The sequence below is a fragment of the Lissotriton vulgaris genome, chromosome 12 (assembly GCF_964263255.1).
Source record: "Lissotriton vulgaris chromosome 12, aLisVul1.2, whole genome shotgun sequence".
Taxonomy (NCBI): domain Eukaryota; kingdom Metazoa; phylum Chordata; class Amphibia; order Caudata; family Salamandridae; genus Lissotriton; species Lissotriton vulgaris.
Genome location: NC_141700.1, coordinates 79,161,124 through 79,184,961, shown reverse-complemented (window position 1 = coordinate 79,184,961; position 23,838 = coordinate 79,161,124). Strand labels below are relative to the sequence as shown.

General features: G+C 42.4%; 1 protein-coding gene across 3 annotated transcripts in view; it reads right to left on the bottom strand.

Moving 5' to 3' along the window:
• RFX2 (regulatory factor X2) overlaps positions 1 to 23,838 on the bottom strand; it is a 183,561-nt gene that overhangs the window by 123,549 nt on the left and 36,174 nt on the right. For 2 of the 3 annotated variants that reach the window (XM_086947227.1, XM_086947228.1), the window contains exons 2-4: positions 16,544 to 16,577; positions 1,798 to 1,907; positions 367 to 456 (exon numbers count right to left, since the gene is read on the bottom strand). In XM_086947227.1, the coding sequence (XP_086803353.1) occupies positions 367 to 456; positions 1,798 to 1,907; positions 16,544 to 16,562 (219 nt within the window). In that variant the 5' untranslated portion in view covers positions 16,563 to 16,577. The remainder of the gene's footprint in view (positions 1 to 366; positions 457 to 1,797; positions 1,908 to 16,543; positions 16,578 to 23,838) is intronic. The other variant, XM_086947229.1, reaches the window with a different exon arrangement.

Sequence of the window (23,838 nt, the reverse complement as noted above, 5' to 3'; positions counted from 1 at the left end):
AGTTGTTTATTGGCTATACAGAGGAACATACCTATCCCTTTTTCTCCCTCGTGTTAAAAAAGTTAAAAGCATTTTGAAATCAGCTATTATAGGAAGAAAAAAAATCTTGTTGCTGCATATGCCAGGCCCCATTACAAGCTACAGAATAGTTAGTTGTGAATGCAGTTGTAGCAGGGGTGAATAAAGTGAACCTTTACAACTACACATTTCACTATAAGAAGTGCTCTCTTGGAAAATGTTTTATAGCGTGGGGTTAACGTTGAGATGCAAATGTGCAGTGGAACAGGCAGGGTGGTGAGTTGTGTCATATTTGCTTTTCAGACAAGAGAGCTATCTGTGGCAGAGCGTGCTCCATGTAATCATTACCTGCTGTGGTACGTGCTGAACTCTAGGGACAGAGATCTGCTGCACTTGGGCTCCTTTGGGAGCAGAGCCAGTTACCTGGACCAAAACCCTCTGAAAAGAGAAAGACATTCTCAAGCAAGACTGCACCAGTGCACAAACCACCTTGGTAGTTAACTACATTATGTTGAAGGGTCTCCAGCTTTCAATCAAGGACATGGAGCACATTAAATACCAAAAAATATCCAATCCTGTATGTCTTATAAAAGAGGGACAGGATCTATCAAAGGCGAGCAGATAAGATTGTCCATCCCCATTCCGTTAAGCATTTAAATAATTAGCAAGGTACAAACTACAAACATATAAATATTTTTAAGATCTCATATAGTAACAAGTACATATGAGACCAGAAACCAATTTTATATAATCCAAATTAATTACATTCAGCTACACCACCTGAATTGTTGCCCCATTATAGAATGGGTAAAACTATGCAAGGTATTTTGGAAAAATGACAATGGCTATATGCAAAATGCCAAAGTTGGTGGTTCTTCATTACCAAGAACTGTTTAGGGTATAGATTTGATGGCCTTAGTAAACCAAAATCTTTTACTGCCATCAAATTGTTTTTGTTGTTGTAACAATTATTTTAAGATGCTGGCTAGTGTATGTTCAGTTAGAAAGGCAACTTACTGCTACAGGAGCCCAGAGAAAAGGTTCATTTTCCACAGAGACTAATAAATAATAATATAACTTTATGAAGAACAGAAACAATTATCCCTGTGTTTTAACCTAGTCTACCGTTGTCATCCATTTTCCAATGTTAAACGTCAGTATTTACCTGATGGAGAACAACAAGAAGATTAAAGAGAAGGACTGTGTTTAAATACATACACAGACATGATCTAGTTTTTTTTTTACATTTATATGCGACTCTAGCTGCTAAGGAGAGAATCAATAGTGTTGAAAAATGTTAACCCTAATGTCTGCCCTTAAAACAGCACCCTATTTGATAGAACCAATATCTTTTTTGCCTCCCAGAGTGCTGGTGAAACCTTTAAAAGCTCGTGACAATTAGGTGTCTCAGTCTCACATTTTATCAGGGAATCACTGAGCCGATCCATGAAAGTTTATGGTACAAGTACTGGGAAGTTGCACTGGCATTCATAAGGTCAATAGTTTTCCAGATTTCATGTGTCTGGTTTATCCTGAATACCAGAGTTCAAAATGAGCCCAGGATACATACATTTTAATACATAGCAATCACAAATCTCATCAGTGTGTTTTAACAGAAAGGCGTGGGCATGGCTACCAGTAAGATGGTTTCTGGAAAACTAAGCATGGCAAACCTGCACCCCAAATTGCATATAAACCTACAACTTACCAACTTGAAAAGCAATGGTTCATAGTGCTAAAAAACGAAAATTGACGATTGATGTGTCAGATGGTTGTTACCTGTTGGGATGCTGGAACAGGCTGGACAACTGGGGCTTGAACTGAAGATGTGCGCATCACAACTGATGTCCCTGAATCTGATCCGCCCTCAGAATTCTGCATCCTCAGATCTAAGGAGACAAAACTCTAGGTCAGGCAAAAAGACACATTGTAGAAGCCAATGTTGCAAAAACTTAAGAGCTCCTCACTTGTCTCCACATAAACCTGCAAATCTCCGCAGACAAACAGCCAGTACATGAGATGGGGGCCAGGAAACAGTTAGCACAGCTCAGGTATCCAAATCCTTTTATTTTATATCACCATCAGGTGCAGACATGGGACAATCACGTTTTAGCCGTAGTTTTCAACAGTCACTGAGTTTTCAAAATTTCCAAAGGACAAACCCCTTAATCTAATCACCAGAAAACTAATGCATACACTGCTACATTTTGTTTTATCCATTGCAATTTCCCCTCCATGTCGTTTTCCAACATGGAAATAATGTAATATATTTCAGCTTAATTTTTATTCTTAATACATAGTTATCCTCTTTTATTCTTTGCTACTCTCAAGTATATCTCAATTTCGGTAAAGTACCCGAATTCTCCATTATTGATCACAAACTAGTCAAACATTATGCAAGCATTTTACAAAGAAGGAGATATTAAAATATTGGGAGATGCATCTGTCGGAGAAAGGAGTACTAAAAAGATGTCATTAAATCAATAAATAATCGAAGATAATGAAAAAGAAGGTTGTATATTGTATGCATTATCTCATTCTGTATAAGACCATTTCTTACATCTATTCCTGAATAAGTCAAGCATGATGTGTGGTCTTTATGTAAAAGGTGTTTAAACCAATCATAGTGCAAATGCAATTGTTTTTCATTACATTGACAGGTCATAATTCATTTTAAAGTTAAAGTGCAAGTGCTTGAGAAACTGATTACATTCCATACCATCTTCATCTTGAATTGTAGTAGTTTTTTAGTAAAGTGCAATTCAGTTGTAAACATATTTGCTCATATGTTCAAATATTTGCATACAGTACTATACCCTCACAGGAGAAAAGATATATCCTCAAAGGAAAGAAGATGTATGTTAAGAAATATAAACAATTCATCACATTTCAACCTCATAATAATTCCTCAATTGAGAGATATAGCTATTGAGATTGCATTTTAAAATTGTAATAAAGTGCATTTCTTTACATTGAAATGTTATGAATCATGGTGAGAATAAAGTGCAAATGCTATAGAAGAGGATTTGAGTTCCGTACAATCTCCACTGTAAATCTCAATAAAGTGCAATTCAATTATAGGCATATTTCCTCATATGTGCAAAAATCGCATACAGTACAATGTTTTCAAGGGAGAAAAGGAGAGTTTAAATGACAAAGGATATATCTAAAAGAACGTAAAGAATGTAGATAATAAAATATATTCCTCACGTTAAAAAAATCTCCTTTAAAGGATTTATCCATTAAGATTGTATTTTCAGGATCCCTTGTTTAGTAAAGCAAGAAACAATAAGATTCCTTCTAATTTCTTATTATTTGCAGATATATGAAAAGATTTTTCCATATAAAAATCCCTTCATATTTTCTACTGTTATTTTTGTTATGTAGATACATCAACTGTTTTTTTTTCTCCCCAAAGATACATAACTACTTACTGAATTACCACAGAAAAAAAGTCTATATAAAGGACCCACAAGATCACTCGCTCAATGTTTTCCTTGTTTGGCTCCATACTGTTTCTGCTTCCCACCATCTCATTTGAAGGTTAGCTTAAGTAGGCGCAAATGAAGTGCCCATTCCAGTTCCCTGCACATGTAAAAAATGTGTTGTTGAATTAAAAAAACATTATGATGGAGGCAGAATTCAATAATTTCTATCAGCATTTTTGAATATTCTAAAAAATAAATGGAGCGATTTTGCAGGAACTACCTACACGCCTCTATCCCATCTGCATGTTGAATTAAAGTATACAGGGAGACCACATCCACTGTCGCCATATAGTCATTGAACTTTAATGGTAGTTCAATACTTCTGTTTAAAAAAATTTAGAGCCATGTAGGTATAATGGGAGATTTTTCATACATGGGAACAAGAATAGATTGATAAGCCTTGAGGTGTTTTCCAGCAGAAAACCTATTGAATTAACAATAGTTCTTCATGGAGGATCAGTTTTGTTTTTATGTATTTATGGCAGAAAATAGATTATGGGCATGATGGGATGAGTGGTCTTCAAATAATTCTACTCTTCCACTTCTAAAAGACCGCTATTCCGCCATTCATTTAACATTAAATGGGAGGTTTGCATATGATCTTCACTAGGGTCACCGGAGAGTTTACAATAATCTCGTTTAATTGCCTATTGGCTTCTGCCATGTATTCCTCATGACTGAGAATCCTTATATTGCCTCCTTTGTCACTTGGCTTTATCATTATATTTTCATCTTGTTGTAAATCAATGCTTCCAAATCCTTATTTGTCATGTTGTTCCAAGAGTTTGCTCTATTTTTTAATCTTTTTGTCATCATTTTAGCTAATCCTTCCACAATTATTTCCTGAAACAGGTCAATTTTGTTTGTGGCAGGAAGCTGGGGGCAGAATTTTTTATTTCAGTCTGCAAACAATTTCTGTTGATGCTTCCAAATGCTAGAATAAAGCCAGATCAGGCATGTTTATTTTCTTGTACCAAGACCCCAGGCTTCCATTTCCAAACTAGTTAGAGTTCATAATGGGTCCAATTCCCTGGTTGTTATCACTGTTAATATGGGTTTTATTTCCGCTTTCTTTCGCTTTGTTCCTTTTGAGCATTACATTTCTTTAACTTGATTTTTCTAGTAAATTTGTAAAGATCAATTCTAGCGTTCGCAAAGGTTGAATCCAGAGATGGGTCAGAAAGTTAGTCCTTTATTTATTAATCTCACATGATGTTTATTTATATTATTTGAGAAGAGATTAATAACTACATTATTTTCGTTTTTTCATTATTGCTTTTTGTTTCATGCTCCTCAACCTCTTTTTGCTTCCCTTTGATCTTGTTTACGAAGATCTTCTTGTTCCATGTTTGTTTTTCCTCTTCCCCTTTGTCTGGTGCTCATTTGAAACAGGCTCCTCTTCCCTGAGAAATCTAATCTGGAAAATGGGACTGGGAGATCTTCCCCCGAACTGATTTCACAGCTTTCTACACTGATGGTAGCCCCCATTGCTCCAATCTTTTTGGCATCTGCGGCTTGTCTAGTATACAAGTGATCAAAATTCTTCACAAAAGTAAAATTCTGCCTGCGGCCTAGTCTCTTTTATCGCAATGAAACTACTTAGCTTTCTTAATTTCCACCTCATGTTCATGTTTTTCCAATTTTTCCTATATATTCATCAATGCATTCTTAAGTTCTTCCTTGTCCTGTAGATTTTTTCTTTCTGCTTGTATGATTAGTGTTCGCCTAAGCTTGTTCAAGCATTCAGTTGTATTGTCTTGCCATTGTTTGGCGAGATCCAGGTCTAGGTCACTTAAGGTAGGCAGTAGAAAGCTACGTAGACCCATTGGTATTCTGCTGCATTCCAAATAGTTTTTTAATATTGTCATTTCTCACCACTTGTTCATTTCAGTGATCCTTACTTAATCTAGTTCCTTCACCAATTTTAATGGCATCATATCCACCATTCTTGAGCCCCCGGCTCGAAGATCCATATCTTTTCCAAACAACTCCTTAGCTTTCAACTCTCATTTTGCACGTCTCTCAGTCATAATTAATGTTCCAAATTTCCCATCTTCTAGGCCGTGTGCTTATGTTACTCCTCCTTTCCTCTCTCCTAGCTTTTAAAATGTTAAATTTTTTCACGTCATATATTTGTTGTTTTTTTTTAACCATTTATATATAAATACATTTTCTGTGACACATTGACAATTTGTGTAGTGTGAAGTAAATTTTTTAAACATAGAGCTATTTGGACCATTAGTCCATAGAGGATCCTAAGATTCCAATTTCCAAAATGAAATTGAACCCGGGAGCTTTTTCTCCCATCATCCACTTCAAGTCCATAAACATTAAGGGGGTCATTAGGATGACGAGCGGACTTAGTCCGCCCGCCATCCTATTGGATAATGGGACCATCCGCCATAAGGGCGGGGGTCCCGTGGGGGGGGTATTAGGATGCGCCTGCCACAGTGGCGGGCGCATCCTGCATTTTTAACATTGTGGCGGGCGGGGCTCTCAGCTCCGCCCGCCACAATGCTACAAATGCATGTATGCATTTGCATACACAAAGCGGCAGGCACCGCAAGGGCAATGCAGGGGGTACCCCCCATGTGCAGCCCCCCACCTCGCCTTCACCATGGGGGCTTGCAGGGGGCCCCCGAAGTGAAGACCGCCTGCCTTTCTGTGGCGGCAATGCCGCCACGGAAAGGCATCTGTTTTGGCCCATTGTAATATGGCTGGCGGTGTCTGATAGACACCGCCACCATATTAAACCTTTTCCGCCCCAGTCGCAAGGCGACTGGGGCGGAAAAGCGGCAGATGGTCTTCCCGTCTGCCGCGGTCCCCCCCACCATAGTAATATGGCGGGGAAAATGGGTGGCGGGCGGGTAAGGATGTCTGGCGGATCGCCACCGCCCGCATGGCGGTGGCGACCCGCCAGACATCCTAATGGGTCCCTGAGTTTGGTTTGCAGACCCAAAGGTCTCAGATTAGCCGAATGCAACTTGAGCAGAAATGTTACACCAGCCATTACAGAACAAGGGCACTCGGGGTCCCCGGTGTACTGTAAAATATAATGAAGTCAAGTCAAGTCAAGTCAAAGAATTTATATAGCGCGCTACATACCCAGAGGGTCTCAAGGCGCTTGAGGAGGGGTGGGGAATTACTTGTCAAATATCCACGTTTTAAGTTGCTTCCTGAATGCTAGGTGATTCTGAGTAAGGCGAAGGTAAGTGGGAAGGGAGTTCCAGGTTTTAGCTGCCAGGTAGGAGAAGGATCTACCTCCCATGGTGGTTTTGTTGATGCGAGGTACGGTGGCAAGGGCTTGGTTGGATGATCGTAGCTGGCGGGAGGGGGAGTAGAAGGACAGTCGTGTGTTGAGGCATTCTGGTCCGATTTCGTAGAGTGCTTTGTGTGCGTGGGTTAGGAGCCGGAAAGTGATCCTCTTATTGACGGGAAGCCAGTGGAGGTTTTTCAGGTGACCAGAGATATGTTCTTTACGCGGGATGTCTAATATGAGCCTGGCTGAGGCGTTTTGGAATCGTTTTTTCTGGAGTTTAGCGGTAGTACCGGCGTAGAGGGTGTTTCCATAGTCCAGTCGGCTCGTGACCAGGGCGTGGGTGACAGTTTTCCTAGTTTCGGTGGGGATCCAACGAAATGTTTTTTTGAGCATGCGAAGAATGTTGAAGCAGGATGAAGAGACGGCGTTGACTTGTCTGTTCATCGAGAGTGAGGAATCCAGGATGACGCCCAGGTTCCGTGCGTGGTCCGTCGGGATGGGTGCTATTCCAAGGGCCTCTGGCCACCAAGAGTCATCCCAGGCGGAGGGGGAGGTGCCTAGGATGAGGACTTCTGTTTTATCTGAGTTCAGTTTCAGACGGCTATGTTTCATCCATTCGGCTACTTCTTTCATTCCTTCGTGTAGGTTAGTTTTGGCGGTGCTAGGGTCATTGGTGAGTGATAGGATCAGTTGAGTGTCATCCGCGTAGGAGATGATGTTGAGGTTGTGTTGGCGTGCGATGGCCGCGAGGGGGCTCATGTATACGTTGAAAAGGGTGGGGCTGAGTGAAGATCCTTGTGGCACGCCGCAGATGACTTCAGTGGCCTCTGACTTGAATGGTGGAAGGCGGACTCTCTGGGTTCTTCCGGTGAGGAACGAGGTGATCCATTCTAGTGCTTTTCCTTGGATTCCAATGTTTCTGAGGCGCTGTAGAAGGGTGCTATGGCAGACTGTGTCGAAGGCTGCGGAGAGGTCGAGGAGGATGAGGGCGACTGTGTCTCCATTGTCCAGTAAAGTTCGAATGTCGTCTGTTGCTGCGATGAGGGCGGTTTCAGTGCTGTGTTTGGCTCGGAAGCCGGACTGTGAGGAGTCGAGGGAATTGTTGGCTTCGAGGAAGGCGGCGAGCTGGTTGTTGACAGCTTTCTCGATGACTTTGGCCGGGAATGGAAGGAGCGAAATGGGACGGTAGTTTTTGAGTTCGGTGGGGTCCGCTGTGGGTTTTTTCAGAAGGGCGCTGAGTTCAGCGTGTTTCCAGCTTTCCGGGAAGGTGGCGGAGTTGAGGGAGCAGTTGATGACGTCTCGGAGGTGCGGTGCTATGATGGAGTCTGCTTTGTTGAAGATGTGGTGAGGGCATGGGTCTGTGGGGGATCCTGAGTGGATGGAGTTCATCAGGCGGATAGTGTCCTCAGTGGAGATTGGGTTCCAGTCATTAAGGATGTTCGAGGGTGGTGAAGGTCCAGCAGATGGTTGGGTGGGTTGGTCTCCGGGTTGGTTGTCGAAGCTGTTGTGGATGTCTGCAATTTTGTTGTGGAAGAATGAGGCTAGGGAGTCGCAGAGGGCTTGAGAGGGGGTGATGTATGTCGTTGGAGTTGGCTGAGGGGTTGGTAAATTCCTTGACGATGCTGAAAAGTTCCTTGCTGTTGTAGGCGGTCCTTGAATGCGGTTTTCTTGGCCTTTCGGATCAGTTGGTGGTGTGTGCGAGTGGCGTTTTTGAAGGCGTCCTTGGTGCTGGTGGTTGGGTCTTTTTTCCAGGCCTTCTCAAGGGAGCGGCAGAGTTTCTTGGATTTCTTAAGATCATCGTTGAACCAGGAGGCTTTCTTGCTGCCAAGTTTGATTTGTCGTTTTTTCAGTGGTGCTAGGATGTCGGCGCTGTTGGATAACCATAGGGTGAGGTTGGTGGCGGCTTGGTCGGGGTTTGAGGAGTGGGCTGGGGGGTTTAGAAGAAGCGATGAGGAGATCTGGTTGATGGTGATTTTGTTCCAGTTTCTTTGCAGAGTTGGTTGGGGGTGGTTGTTGGGTTTGGGCTTGTTGTAGGTAAAGTGGACGCAGCTGTGGTCAGTCCAGAGGAGAGCCGTAGTGTGGCTGAAGGAGACATGATTGCTGGAGGTGAAGATAGGGTCGAGTGTGTGACCTGCGATGTGGGTGGGGGAAGTGACCAGTTGTTTAAGTCCGAGGTTGGCGAGGTTGTCCAAAAGGGTGGTGGAGTTATGATCGTTGTTCTTTTCAAGGTGAAAATTGAGGTCTCCCAGAAGGATGTAATCTTTGGAGGGGAGCGCGTGTGGAGTGATGAAGTCCGTGATGTCCTCACTAAATTGTGCGCGGGGTCCTGGAGGTCTGTAAAGGAGGGTGCCTCTGAGTGTAGTCTTGGGGTCGATGTGGATCTGGAAGTGAAGGTGTTCAGAGTTGGCGAGATTGACGTCCGAGCTGGTTGAGATGTGGATGGATTTCTTAAGGACGATAGCGATTCCTCCTCCTGTGTGGCCGGTACGGTCCTTGCGTATGATCTTATAATCTTCTGGGATGGCAATGGTGATGTCTGGGGCGGAAGAGGCGTTCATCCATGTTTCTGTTAGGAAGGCGACGTCCGGAGAGATGGTGTCTAGTAGATTCCATAGGTCAATGGCGTGCCTGTGGACCGATCGGGTGTTGAGCAAGATGCATTGTAGGTGGTTGGGGTCGGGAGTCTGTGGTGTGATCGTAGCGGAGTTGTTGTCGGTGCCGCTGAATTTGCAGGAGTTGCATGAGAAAGGTCCATGGGTGTGTCCAGGAGCGGCTTGGGCGCAGTTGGGGGAGCGGCCGGGGTTAAGGGCTAGGAGGGTGGTGGCATCGTAGGTAATGCGGAAGGGCTGGGCAAACCGAGGGCCAGGGGGTCTGGCGCGGGGCGCGGTCCAGGCGCGGACGGGCGTAGACGGGCTTACCTTTGGCGCACCTTCGGCGCGGCTGGGGCGCGAACGCTGCGCGCGGGAACAACTATCATATATGGATAGTGGAGGGGGAGGGGCGAGGGCGGCTCAGCTGGGAGGCGGGGCGGGCTTACTAGGACAACAACAACACACAAAATGGCAGCGGAGGGGTGAGCACAGCCGAGCGCTTGGGGATAACGCGCAAACACTGAAAAGTTACAATTGCAAATTAACAAAATGCATACAAGGCAAAAGCGGCAAGCAGGGCAGACAGCAGGCAATAATAACGAGGCACTTCTGATACAAATCGCAGCACTACGATACCAGGTGTCGTCAGAGACACTGGGGAGCGACCATTCAGCTCGAAAGCGAGCCGTAAGTGGGCTGGGGGCGTCCCCCGACAACCTCGCCCACTCCCCCATGCCTCCCCAAATCACTTGGTAAAAACACTAAGAGACCCACCCCCTCTTAAAATCTTGATCCCTACCCACTCTCAACAATCATGATAAATAGCTAATCTGGATACATCTGCCAATATTGGATATACCATGCTGTACTTTAGTATGTGTGTGCAGCAGAATACTGACAAGACGAAGCAGATCAATGTATTAATGACTGTGTCCATGTTTGTTTATGAGAATAATTATAATAAACTGCATGTTGTATTTCTTCATACTTATATAAATATATACATCATGTACATAAACATCCAGAATTTCGTGCTTCAAAATTCTTTTTTGAACTGCTATAAACAAGGTAGATGGCTGCCAGGAGAGACAGCATAGTGAAAAAGCAGGTTACGGTCAACAAACATGTTAGAAGTGAGCAACAAAAATGGTATTTTAGACTAAGGCAATTTCTTGAATTAAAAAGATGTGAAAACGAATAGAAAAAGCACGTCTTTGCATAGTCCGATTCCTTTTAAACTCTTCAAGGCAGCGTTATCCGAGGTTGATCAACTAGTTCAGGATCTTGATGCCAGATTTTTTACTAATGCCAACATGTTACATTTTTTTTTTTTTTTTTTTAATGAGAAGTCATTGCCTAAACAACGGCTTCCTGAAAACCTCACAAGGAATTAAGACCTCTGAAAGATATCCATGCTGACCTTTGACATTTGAAGTGATGGTCCGTAAATTGGCACCACAGATTACCAGCCTTCAATAATAAGTTAAACTAACTTATTAGGAATGGTTGTGGTATAGGTTACTGCAGTAGAGTTTTCCATGACAAAGTGAATGTTTGCTAAACGTAAAGAAGCCAACTGGGGCATAATGAAGATTGAATATTATTTTTATCCCTACGCATCAAGTACATATGGTGTTTCCTGTTTGGGCACAACTAAAAGCCATTTTGGACACTATCAAGAAGACCAGGTATTCAACCAGCAATGGTTTGTAATTAGCGTCACTTAACATGATTGACGTACTGTTACAATTCCACCTTCATAGCAGAACAGTATATTGCATTGTATTGTAATTGCATTTATATAGCGCTTATTACCCCTGACGAGGCGTCGAAGAGCTTTTATCAGCGAGTAGCACCCTACTTCGGAACCCATAAAGGATTAGTGCTGAATTAGTATAGTAAAATATGAGAGTAATTTGAGTGGTGGATAGGTTAGTCAGTTATTTGGATTGAGAAGGATAGCGGCGGGATAGAAGAGGGAACCCATAAAGCATTAGTGATGAATTAGTATAGTGAAATATGAAAGTAATTTTAGTGGTGGTAGGTTAGTCAGTTATTTGAATTTAGAAGGATAGCGAAGGGGAAGAGGAGGAGAACATTTTTGCATTTATATAGCGCTTGTTACCTCTGGTGGGGTGTTGAAGTGCTTTTTTGGCGACTAGCACACTACTCCGGAACCCATAAAGGATTAGTGGTGAATTAGTATAGTGAAATATGAAAGTAGTTGGAGTGGTGGATAGAGAGATTACACTTTGGCCCTCATTATATATTCAGGGATAAAGTCTGATGCCTCTCCAGACAGGAGGTTGCACAGAGCTCAGAATTATGATTTGTGTGACAAATATTGAATTCTCCTGATTTCCCGTGATAGATTCAGGCAGGTGAAACCGGACAAAATGTATTCAGTGAAAAAGCCTGTTAAAAAAAAGGTAAAAACATTTAGAAGTCAGTGTTGAATATAGATTTTACATATCAAACTTCTTCTCCACATCGAAAACTAAGAATAGCAGATATATACCACACCTGATAAATACCTCAACTGGGATAATATAATTTACCGGGCATTATAAATACCCTTCCCTATTTCGCTTAACTTGGAGTTGTAATGAGGGCGTTTGAAAAGAAAGTCAATTGCTCTTAAGGATCAGCACTAAATTTAAGCTAAAAATAAATAAAAATAAGAACACAATTGGGTAGTATATGCATACTCATCTCTGTTCCCAATCGTGATTTAGTGCATTGAGTTCACTGTGCTAAGCAGACAACTCTGGTACAACCCTAGGACTGAACGAGCCAACAATTATAAATAATCAGTCTAAAATTAAGGCATCCCCTCCCAGCCTCTTCACTACCGATGCATGCCAGAGACAGGCACAGCTGCTACTTGCCAGAGTGTATGTTACAACTGTGTTCGCTTCGTAGCAACTGGTAACATCAACTTCCTTGAGTTTGTGTTTTGGGGCCAGGCAATCCAGAGGTGTGAGTTAACAACTGAATCCTGCCAAAAGCAGATTTTTATTGTGCTTCAACGGGACTCTGAAAGTGGAGGAGTTTGTTACAACTCGGTCCATCCAAATTAGCTAAATATGGACTTGTGTTTACAGTTATTAGAGAAAGGGGAGTTATCATGAGGATGAAAGATGGACGTTGTGTAACCTACTGTGTATTGCTGAGCAGGGCGCACATTTGAGGGGTACAACTACACCTCTTTTCAAGCTTGTGCACATTACAACAATGAACTCTAAAATTGCTTGTAGAAGATATTTTGTTCTTCTTCTGTGATATGCTAAACCCACACTGTACACCTAGAAAACTATTTAAGGTCATACTACCCAAAAATTGAACAATGTTAAAGCAGGTTAAGTCCACCATTTTGCACAGTAATCAAAATTCTGCGGCAATACCGAGTGCTAACATTATGGCCCTAGTATACTATTCCCCATGGATTTTTGGGCATAAACAGATTACATTTTCCTATATTTTTTGCAGGGCACACTCAATGAGAGTGTATGTGCCTTTACCTTACAGAAGCTGGAATGTATCATTCTCCCTCTTGGTTAATCATACAACAGTGTGGATTAGCTGCCTTTGCACTGAAAATGTTAACCATGTTCAAACAGAATTAGGATGGTTTGATATGATTATCGACCACTACATCTTTGCTAGTCTAGACTTTCACTTGGAAAGTTGATAAAATTAGTGATGAATGATTTAAGATGTGAATAAGTGAGTGAAGTAATGGAAAGTGGGAGCTTAAGCCGAACCCCATCTACATTATTTTTAATATCAAACTCTATGAAATATATACTTAAACCATTAGGTTAACATTCAAAATGATGCACTTTAAAATACTTTTTCGGACATGGGTAAGTTTATTAACATTGCACTTCAGGCACAAAATGAAGTAATTCAAAAACTATTTTTTAAAAGATTTATCCTCCCTAATGTTTAATTTCTCATTACGTTAAAAAAGAATGGTTGAAAATGTTACACAAGACTGACTCAAGTAACTAGCCCCCTGAAAAAAATTAGTAAGAAGGAGTGTAGGTGGAGCTCTCATTGAGGACACTTGTTGCTTCAATGAAACATTACACCAAATGGTGTTATTGACAGACGGCCATTTTGTAGCTTCTATTCGTCTTCCCAACACACTGCACAAGCACCAACCACTTTGAGGGTGTAATCTTTGATAAGCTGCCAACCTCTGATGTTCTATCAGTCAGTCAGTAAAATGTATTCGGTTTTTTCACAACCATAAAAGTATACAAATAGGCAACATATAATTCAATCAAATAAGCAAGTCAGAATCACAGAATGCTCAATACACCTTCTTAAGCCTGTAATCCATATGCCTTTAAAATAAAAAAATAAAAAAATTTAAAATTTATTAAAATCAACAATTTCATTTTTAAGGCACATATTCCTTCAAATCTCTCTCAACACGTTATTTTTGTCCTATTATAACTCATTCTCCTTGTAACTTAAAAGATCTGACCCTCATCAGTACTCTTTACATTTAAGGAGCTCTTTAACTTTTTTTGATGTATTTCGCCATGGCGCAGGCTATATCCAAGTTGATCATTTCACCTGAGAGATTTACACCTTGCATCCTATTTTTAATATCATATTTAATTTTTTTAAATCAGACATAAAATCTCTTCTTATTTCTAAAACCTTCAAGCAATCCATTAATATATGTAAAATATCACAAGTAGTTCCTAAAGTGCAGGTGCATTTTCCATTGCTTTTTATCCTGGGGTTTTTTACCCCTTTATTTGTGTAGCAAGGATTTACCCCAATTCTCAGTCTTAGCACTTCACGTCTTAGCAGACAGCTAGGTAGCCTGTCAATATAGGGGTAATGTAGCTCATTTTACCACGCGGAGGCCATATGGGAAACTGAGCTTTTCCGCGAGAGGTAATCCTGGTCCTGGGTTCAAGAAACTGTTTTCCCCAGTATCCTAAGTTCCTTCTTATCCATCTTTAAATAGAGGGACTGAGGGCATAACTTTAGCTTTAACATACCACATACTTAATGGATTGTGGCTCTAGTCTCTTTTGCCCAGGTCAGCTCACTGTTGGCAATTTCGTTCTTACACCACTGTGAGATATTTTGGTCCTTGCTGTTATACCCATGAGGTGATTCCCAATTCTAGTCTCGCTGCTTGTACCATAGACGATCTAGGCAGCGAGAACAGGCTTTTAAGAATGTTTCCCTCCTCTTTGTCCCATCAATTTTTGCCACTCAGCTACAGTACCACTGCACCATACAAGAATTGTGGCGGGACCATTGCTAGATAGGCCTTTAAGACCGGTCTATCGGACATTTCCCCATACACACTATTGTATCTCATTTTTAATGCATAAATATGGGTATGCCATTGCAGGCTACTCTCAAACCACATCCCCAGATATCTGTATTCTGTTTTTTTCCAGCATTTCAGTGCCCAGATACCAGGAGAACCTTGTTTTTCTTCTTCCAAAACATAGGATCTTGGTCTTTTCCATGTTCACAACAATTTTTTTTTATTTGGCAGTATTCTTTAAACAGGTTTAATTTTCTTTGTAGACCAATCAACAACCACTGTCTAGTCTCTAGAAATAAATTTCATAAAGGACCTTTGTGCCCTTTCCACAACTGTACCATAGAACCTCAACCACTTTCTATACCATGTTTCATTACAAAAAAAAAAAAAAAAGGGAGGAGTGCAGCAGCTGAAATTATCTTTGGAGGCCCTGCCCGGGCTGGCAAACCCCTAGACTGCCTAGTATCAATTCCAACTCATGCCTCCTTCTTCCAACCCCCTGTACCTCCAGTATTTTACCTGACTCTTGCAGTTTCTTTTGAATCCTTGCTTTCCTTGTCTCTGAAACTTCTCCCTTGTCATTTGCTCTCTTGATCTGGGTCAGAATCAGATTACGAAAAATATGTCACCCTGCAACCCCACCCTAAAAAATGTCGGAGCCCACCACCATCTTATTTTAAGGTCAGCAGATAAGTCATCTTTTGCCACAAAAGCATAAGAAGATGGCAGTGAATGCTGCCGTAACCCCAAGTCTGCTGCAAGTATGCTGAATGCTGTAAATGGTGTGCTGCAGAAGGAAACCTAAAATGGAGGTGTTTATTAGCAGAGATAAACCGGTATTCTTACAGATTTATGGAAGTCAAAATATACTCTTACTGGGCATAGGGTAATTTTTGCTAGTTCCAGTTTGGATGATCAAAAAGGTTGATAACTAGGTGTAAATGCACTACTTTTTAACATTTTCGCAAATGATCCATACTCGTGATCAGTTAGGAATATTAAAACCAACTCTCAAGTAAATTTCAAAATCAAAGGATATTAAAAAAAGAAAGATTTGTTTCGCTATTAAGTAACATCAAGGTATAATTCCTAAACATGATAGGGTGGATCTTCTTTTTACCACATTTTTTTAAAAAAAGGGATACGACGAATTTCCGAAGAGCAATATTGGCATGCTCACTATTGGAATCTTTTATGGTATCGATCATGAGAGCAAGGTGTAAAAGTATCCGTTCTTGTTCAACTAGTTTCAAAAGCTTTTTTAGCTTCTACCACAATGGGCCACTAAGGACATCCTTAAACCCTATGTAGCTCACCTGACGTGATGACTCAGACTGTGGGTGGGTGGGTGAAGAGTCAGCAAGAGCCGGCTATGATCCAGCTTCGGCCTATGGGAATTCTGACTCTTGAAACTGGATTAACCAGCAGAATGTACACTGTGCACTTCTGCTTTATGGTTTAGGAGTATATGCAAGACAACGAGGCAGCTCAGTAGAGCCAGAATAAGAAAGAATGTTAGAGTTTTCACACACTCTTCCACCCACCAATTTGTTTGGACATTCAATAAATGCGGAGTGATATGGGTAATTTTAAAACCCCTGAAGTGCTGAGGAATGACAAGAAGGTTGACACAAGGCAGAGTGGGAGACACACATGTCAAAAGAAGTGCAGGAATACGGGAAATGAGCACACAGCGGCAGAGCTCATAACCAATGAGACAAATGCTCGCTCTACCCATGGCCTCTTTTGGGACCACTTGCTTTGTTGTACGCATCATGCTGGGCAATTTTATGGCATCATATAAATACACCACCCATGGATCCTTTACGGTTAGTCAGTAGTTAACAGAGCATCATTTAATGGACACAGAAGAAAGACTTACCTGCGAGTTCTGCCAACATGAGATATCAAGGATTCTGTGGGCAGAAAGAGCCAAGTATTAATTTAACACATTTATTCTCGAAGACAAATCATTCAGTATATTACATATACATACAAGAAAGATTTATTTAATCTTAATGGAAGAAACATCACAATTTTCAATATGAAAGTACTAATCTTGCAATGGTAAATCAAATATTTTAATTAAAACACAGAACAACCTCTAGATGTATCATGAGTTCCTGTGAAATGAAATTGGAAATCCCTATTCAGAAAAAAATAACTTAAAAAAAGCGTTTTAAAATAAGTATAACTGCGGGAAATATATGTGCATTTCTAAACTCAACTTTTTCCAAATCATCGAGTATCTCCTGTGCAGCGAGAAGCTCGACAGACAGTACTCTGGAGTTGTCGCTTTCAAACTTTGCATCTTCGAAATAAAGATAGAAAATGTCAAATAAAACCCCCCGTCAGTAGTTTGGCAAAATACGAAGCTGTCCGGGGATCTGTCGGAGGCGAATCGGACGCAAACACCTTTTAATCAGAGAAAAACAGATGCAGATGTGCAATTAAAAGCCAGAGCCCGCAGTCTTGGCTCTGTTTGCACTAGCCCACATTGTTTGCAGAGTAACAACGGTTGCCAGGGGCGACGCCGTCCACTCCCGTTTCCAAGAGCAGGTTGCCGGGCAACCAACAGAACACTTCCCAAACCAAACAATGGCATCCCCCAATCCATCCCGGCGCTCTCCCCCAGCTCACATTAACCAGACCTAAAAAACACTAAAATATGTAATCTATTATTTTCAGAAGCCAAACGAGAATGGACAAATCGGTGGGTCCTATAGCAACACAAACAGGTTTATCGGATTTGCTATGAAACACGAGGGAAAAAAAGGCAGCGCGCTTTAGCAAGTTAATACATGTGCCAGTCACTCCTGAACCGAGCTTATTTACAATCAGTGAGGGCTTCTTTCGGACTGCTTTGCAACAAACCATTGCGCAAGTCAAATTTCCAGCCAGACAACTACAGCGGTGTGACTCGTAATGACGCAACAAGTCGACAAACTGCACAGGTAAACAATGTCCATAAGCGCCAGACAGCACTTGTTGAATGCTGTGGAGCCAATTACATCTACGCTTTTGATCAGTGGCTTGTGCAGTGCTTAGGCTACCTTCTAAGCGCTGCAGGTGCGAGCACTATAATTTACAAAGTGCTAAGTAGAAACTAGGCGCTACTGTAGCAGCTAAACATCTGCTAATACCCAATAGAGAGAGGTTTTCAGAGCCTTTAAAAAATATCACACAAGGTCAATAAAAATACACAATAGTGAATGGTTTGAGATCAATGTAGCTGAGGTGTTCCCTGGAAAGATCAATTGTCAGCTGGGCTGGGACATGGAGGGGAGGGGGATATAGACTGGTCTGGGGTGGGATGCTATTTCACAACTACAGAACTGCCAATCTGAGCTGCTCCGTGTTCAAGAACTGCTTAGTGAGACCTGCCAGGTTGAACGGGCACCGAAGCACTCACCACCAAACCTTCACTCGTTACTACTCGTTTGTAAATCTAAGGCAGGGCCGCTTGAATTATGCGGCAGCTGGGATGAAATTATGCAGCAAGAAAAGAGAAATTATGCGGCACATTCAAACAGCATTGTCAGTGCTTTGTGGTTTTATAGCATCTTGACACTATTTGGGTCAAAGTTTCACCTCATTAGAACCAATTAAATAGACAAATTCGACAATCAGCAGCTGAAAGGTGACCAATTTGCCTCTGCAAGGGTTCTGCAAATGAGCAGAACCTTCTTTAGTCATTTTTGATAGGTTTGTTCCCAAAACTATTTTTTGCAAATATATCCAAATATGGATTACGTGTTAAACGCATAACTATGCAGAAAACGAATAGCGTGACAAAATTCCACTAGCCCCTATCAAAGTGCTTTTTTCTCCTACACACAACAATTAGTTTATACATGCTTTTTACACATGGCATGAACTGCTAAGAGAGCATTGTCTAACAATTGCAGCAACAAATAAGAAAGCATGGTTTCCAAGGCAACAAAGTCGGAAGATGCCCCAGTATCAACGGCTGACAACATTTTGTCAGCTTTAGGGCTTAGGGTGGAAAAAGGATGATCCGGGTCAACCTTTTCCAGTTTGTCAGAGTAGAGACCGTCCCACTGAAGAATGGGAGGGTGTGATGGGAGAGCATATACAGAGGCAAGGACAATGATTAATGGGCAGAGACACTATGTAGGAAGGAAACTAACAGTGTTCCATCCAATTGTGGAAGGTTTTTGATCAAACTCAAAGACAATCCCAGTTTTAGTGAGCACTAATAGAATCCCTAGACCTGTCCTCTCGCCCAGACCCCCTGTTCAATACACTTCTATACATACAGCACACACCACCACTGAGGCACTCCGGCCTCTATCGTGCATGGTCCTCAATTGCAGATCAGCAGTTCAACACGCCACAGACATTGCTGAAGTTATACTTGCGGAAAAATTAGAAGTCGCATTCCTCACAGAATCCTGGCTCAATGATCACTCTACCCCATTCTAGATCTTCTCACCTCCCCCCCCCCCCCCCAAGGCTACAACATCCTCGGACACGACAGACTGATCAAAACAGGTGATGGCCGTGCTATGATCCATAAAGAAGGAATACAGTTTACCAGATTAAAATCCACAGAATACCTGACTCTTGAGTACCTAGGTGTTGAACTTACAGCCAAAGGCACCACGCCCATCAAATTTCACACCATCTACCATCCTATTGGTGAACGTATCCTCTTCACTGAAGAACTAACCGACCTAATAACTTGTTTCTCCCAAACAGACACGGAAGACGAGTTCCTGGGTGACTTCAATACCCACTGGAACAACCCAGAAGACACTACAACCTAGAACCTCTCCAACCTGGTTTAAATTACCAAACTCAAACAACTCTGCAATGAACCAACACACATCAAAGGAGCAACTCTGGATACGATCATAACCAAAAATGAGCTGGTCTCTTTGAGATAGATTTCCCCCATTGACTGGTCCGACCACCACCTCATACTGTTTAATATTGACTCACAAGTCAGAAAACAACCAATACGACCTAACAAACCTAAGCACTGGACCAGGAACATCAAAGGAATCCACATAACTGAAATGGATTCCGTGATTCATGCCCATCTACAACCCCAGCCTTCCAATATGACGGCAGACGACCTCACGGCAGACGACCTCACAGCCCACTTTAATTCCACAATGACAGAGGTGTTAGATCAAGTAGCACCACTCAAACTCAAACATTTGAGATCTACCAAATCTAAATCTTGGTTCAATATGGATCTTAGGAACAAAAGAAGACAACTCAGACAATCAGAACGGACATGGAAACTAAACCCATCGACTCTTCACCTACCACAACTTCGATCAACCCGGTCGGCATATAAAAACAAATTTTTAAAGAAAAGGCCACTTTCTTTCAAAGCCAACTAGACCAAGCGACGAATAGACTGAGAGAACTCTTGCACATTGTCAAAAGTCAAACAAACAGCACACACCCACAAGAAATAAAAGCCACCAAAGATCGATGTGAAGAAATCGCCCGCTTCTTCACTGATAAAGTCACAAAAATTGAGCAATCCTTCATGCAAACCTCAAATCCTCCCTCCCTTGCAACCTGCCCCCCTTTAACCATCCCAGACCATACAGATCGAAATCTTACCACGGACAACCAGACCCGCTTCCAACTGAAAAATGAAGCTAATTGGTCGAACTTCTAACCCATGTCGGAAATCGAAGTCTTCAATATAATTGCAAGCTTAAAGCCTTCTTACCACACTATGGACCCCTCCCATCCACAATAATATAAAAACTCAACCACAGCATTGCCCCTATCTGGACAAAAATCATCAACTCCTCTCTCACATCAGGTTATGTCCCAGACCCCCTTCAGCTAGGACAAATCACACCCATACTCAAGAAACCAGGGGCCGACCCCAACGAGCTCAACAACCTCAGACCTATCTCCACCTTCCGTTCCTAGCTAAAACATTGGAGAAGTGCATTCTCCAACAACTTAGCAAACATATTGATGACTTCAAGCTCCTCAACGCCTTTCAGTCAGGTTTCAGGAAAGGTTGTAACACTGAAACAGTGATGCTCAATATTGCAGATGATATCCAGAACCTTAGATGAAGGTACTGCCTGCCTCCTCATTCTTATTGATTTATCAGCTGCATTTGACACAGTAAACCATTGAGCTTTACTCGAGACTCTGAAGAAGCGATGATGCATTAATGGCACAGTACTAGAATGGTTCACTTCCTTCAGCACCGTTCGCAAGAGATTAAAATCAACTCTTGCCTCTGTACCAACACAAGTCAAACTTGGAGTCCCGCAAGGATCGATCCTATCACAATCCCTCTTCAAACTCTTCACGGAACCCCTTGCAATTATTTTGAAACAAGCAGGGGTTCATTACCACCTATATGCTGATGACACACAAATATACTACAAAATCAAATCACCCAATTACTTCAGACACCTCAACGTCACACTTAGCAAGATCCAAACCTGGTTTAATGCAAACCACTTAAAACTGAACCGGGACAAAACTGAATTAATAATGTTCTGTCCGAAAAGTAACCCCCGACCCATTCAAGTCTGGATCAAGGAGCTTGATGCTCTGAACTGCTCCCTCGTCCTATCTGAATCAGTAAAGTCACTAGGCATTACCCTGGATAAAAACTGGTGAATGAAGGACCAAATGAGCTCTGCAAAAAGTGCGCTTTACTCTCTAAAACACCTCAAGAAAATTAAACATTTCATCCCTCAAGATGATCTCAAGACAATTGTACAATCCCTAGTCATTTCTAAACTGGACTTTGGAAACACCATCCTAACAGGGTCACCAAAAGCTCACCTAACCCCACTAAGGTAAGTCCTTACCATGTCAGCACGACTCATAGCTGGTGTAAAAAGATTTGAACACATCTCACCAACGTTCTAAGCATTCATCTGGCTTCCCATGGAAGGTAGGCGTATTTTTAAACTGGCCTGCATCACCCACAAGGCCCTTCACACCCAATCCACAAACTACCTAAGCAGCATACTGGTAGAAGCAGGGAAATCCACTCACCAACTCACTTCTCATCCCTCCGAAACTGAAAAAGAAAACGACTCCGTGCCAGTCCTTCTCTGGCAACGATCTGGTGTGGAACGCACACCAGATCGACCTCAGAGGCAACCCCTCATTCTCTTTCTTTAAAAAGGACTTTCTCAATCAATACTTTACCAACCAAGGCAACTGTCCCAGGACTCCCCACTCACTATGACCTTCAAGGATGGTGGTTTTCTGACTGTCTGCCACCTGCGTCCTTCTCCTTTCAATGGATACATAAGTGAATGTGAATGTGAATGTGAATGGGCTTTTGTAGAGCGCGCTTACACTCCAAGGAGCATCTTGGCGCTAGACATCACTGTCTCGACAGAGAAAGAATAGGGCAGCTGCTAAGGTAGATCCTACTTATAGATCCTGGTCTATGAGTAAAAGTGTGGATTTAGACTAGCGCTAAGCAGATTGAGTCTTCGGTATTGAAAATCCAGGTTTTGAGCATTTTACGAAACAGTTTTTCGGACTGAATCAGGCGCATTTGTGGTGGGAGCTTGTTCCAAGCCTTGGCTCCCAGTACTCCGATGGATTTTCCACCTTTTGTGGTTAGTCTGAATTTGGGGACTGCAAGTAGGTTGAGGTTGGATGATCTGAGTGATCGTGGGGGAGTGTATCTTCCAAACCTTTGGGACAGGTATGTCGGTCCTGACTGGTGGTAGGCTCTGAACGTAATGAGCAGGATTTTAAATAGCACTCTTTTGTGGATGGGCAACCAGTGCAAGATTTTGAGTGCTTTTGAAGCAGATGATTTCCTGGGTAGTCGTAGCACCAGGCGGGCAGCGGCGTTTTGAACTATCTGTAGTTTGTGCAGAACAGCTCTGTTTGCGCCTGCATAGATGCTGTTGCAGTAGTCTAAGCGGGATGTGATGAGGGCTACTGCCACAGTCTTTCTAGCCGTTAGGGGAAGGAAATCAAAGAATCTTCTAAGACTTTTAATGATATTAAAACAGGACCCTGCCACAGTACCTGCTTGTTGCTTAAAAGATAGTGCTTCATCAAACCTTATCCCTAGGTTACGAGCCGACGTGATGGTGTTGGGGGGAACTTCGGCGTCTTGAGGCCACCAATTTGAGGGGGAAAAAAAGTTGTTTTGGCCGAACGGGAGGATTTCAGTTTTACCTGAATTACATTTGAGGTGGTTTGTTCGCATCCAGTCAAAGGTTGCCGTCAGGCAGTTTCGTAAGTTTTCCTCTGCTATAGAGGAGTTGTTATCCAGTACTAGGATAAGCTGGGTGTCGTCAGCGTAAGATATCGTGCTGATGTTAAAGGATGTGATGAGTTCTATCAGGGGGGTCATATAGAGGTTGAACAACACCGGGCTCAAGCTTGAGCCTTGCGGTACCCCTGTTTTTATCGTTTTTTCATCCGAGCAGTAGTTTCCTAGCACGGTTACTTGTCTCCTATGGCTTAGAAAGTTTTTCAGCCATTCGAGGGTGGTTCCTGCTAATCCTGACTCTGTCAGGCGGCCTATCAACACGGCGTGTGAGAACGTGTCGAAGGCCGCCGACAGGTCAAGCAGGATCAGGACGGCCTTTTTCCCGTGGTCCAGTGCCATCTTGAGGGTTTCTACAGTATGTAGGAGGGCTGACTCTGTGGAGTGTTTTGCCCTAAAACCAGCCTGGTTGGGGTGGAATAGGTGGTTTTCCTCTAGATGTTTTGTCAACTGTTTATTGACTGCCGCTTCGGTCAATTTAAACAGTAGTGGGAGCAGTGAGATGGGGCAAAGGTTGGAAAGCGTGGTGGGGTCAGGTAGGGGTTTCTTCTGCAGAGGCTTGACTGCCGCAAGCTTCCATTCAGCCGGAATGGCTGCAGTAGATAGGGAGGAGTTTATAATGGAGTTTATGGTTGGATTTACCGTGTCCACCAGAGAGTGGAGCAGCATTGGGGGGCATGGATCGAACGGGGAACCAGATTTACTGGAGAGGATAGCTTGTCGGGATTCGTCGAGACTGATAGGAGTAAAATTTTTCAACTGGGGTTTGTTGTTGGTTGGGATGGATGTTCAGAAGGGTCAGGGAAGTCTGAGGTGAGTTTAAGTATTTTTTGTTAGAAATAATCAGCTATGTCGTTACAGAGAGCTAGAGAGAGGGTGGTATTTCTTGCCTGAGGATTCTGGGGTTCATG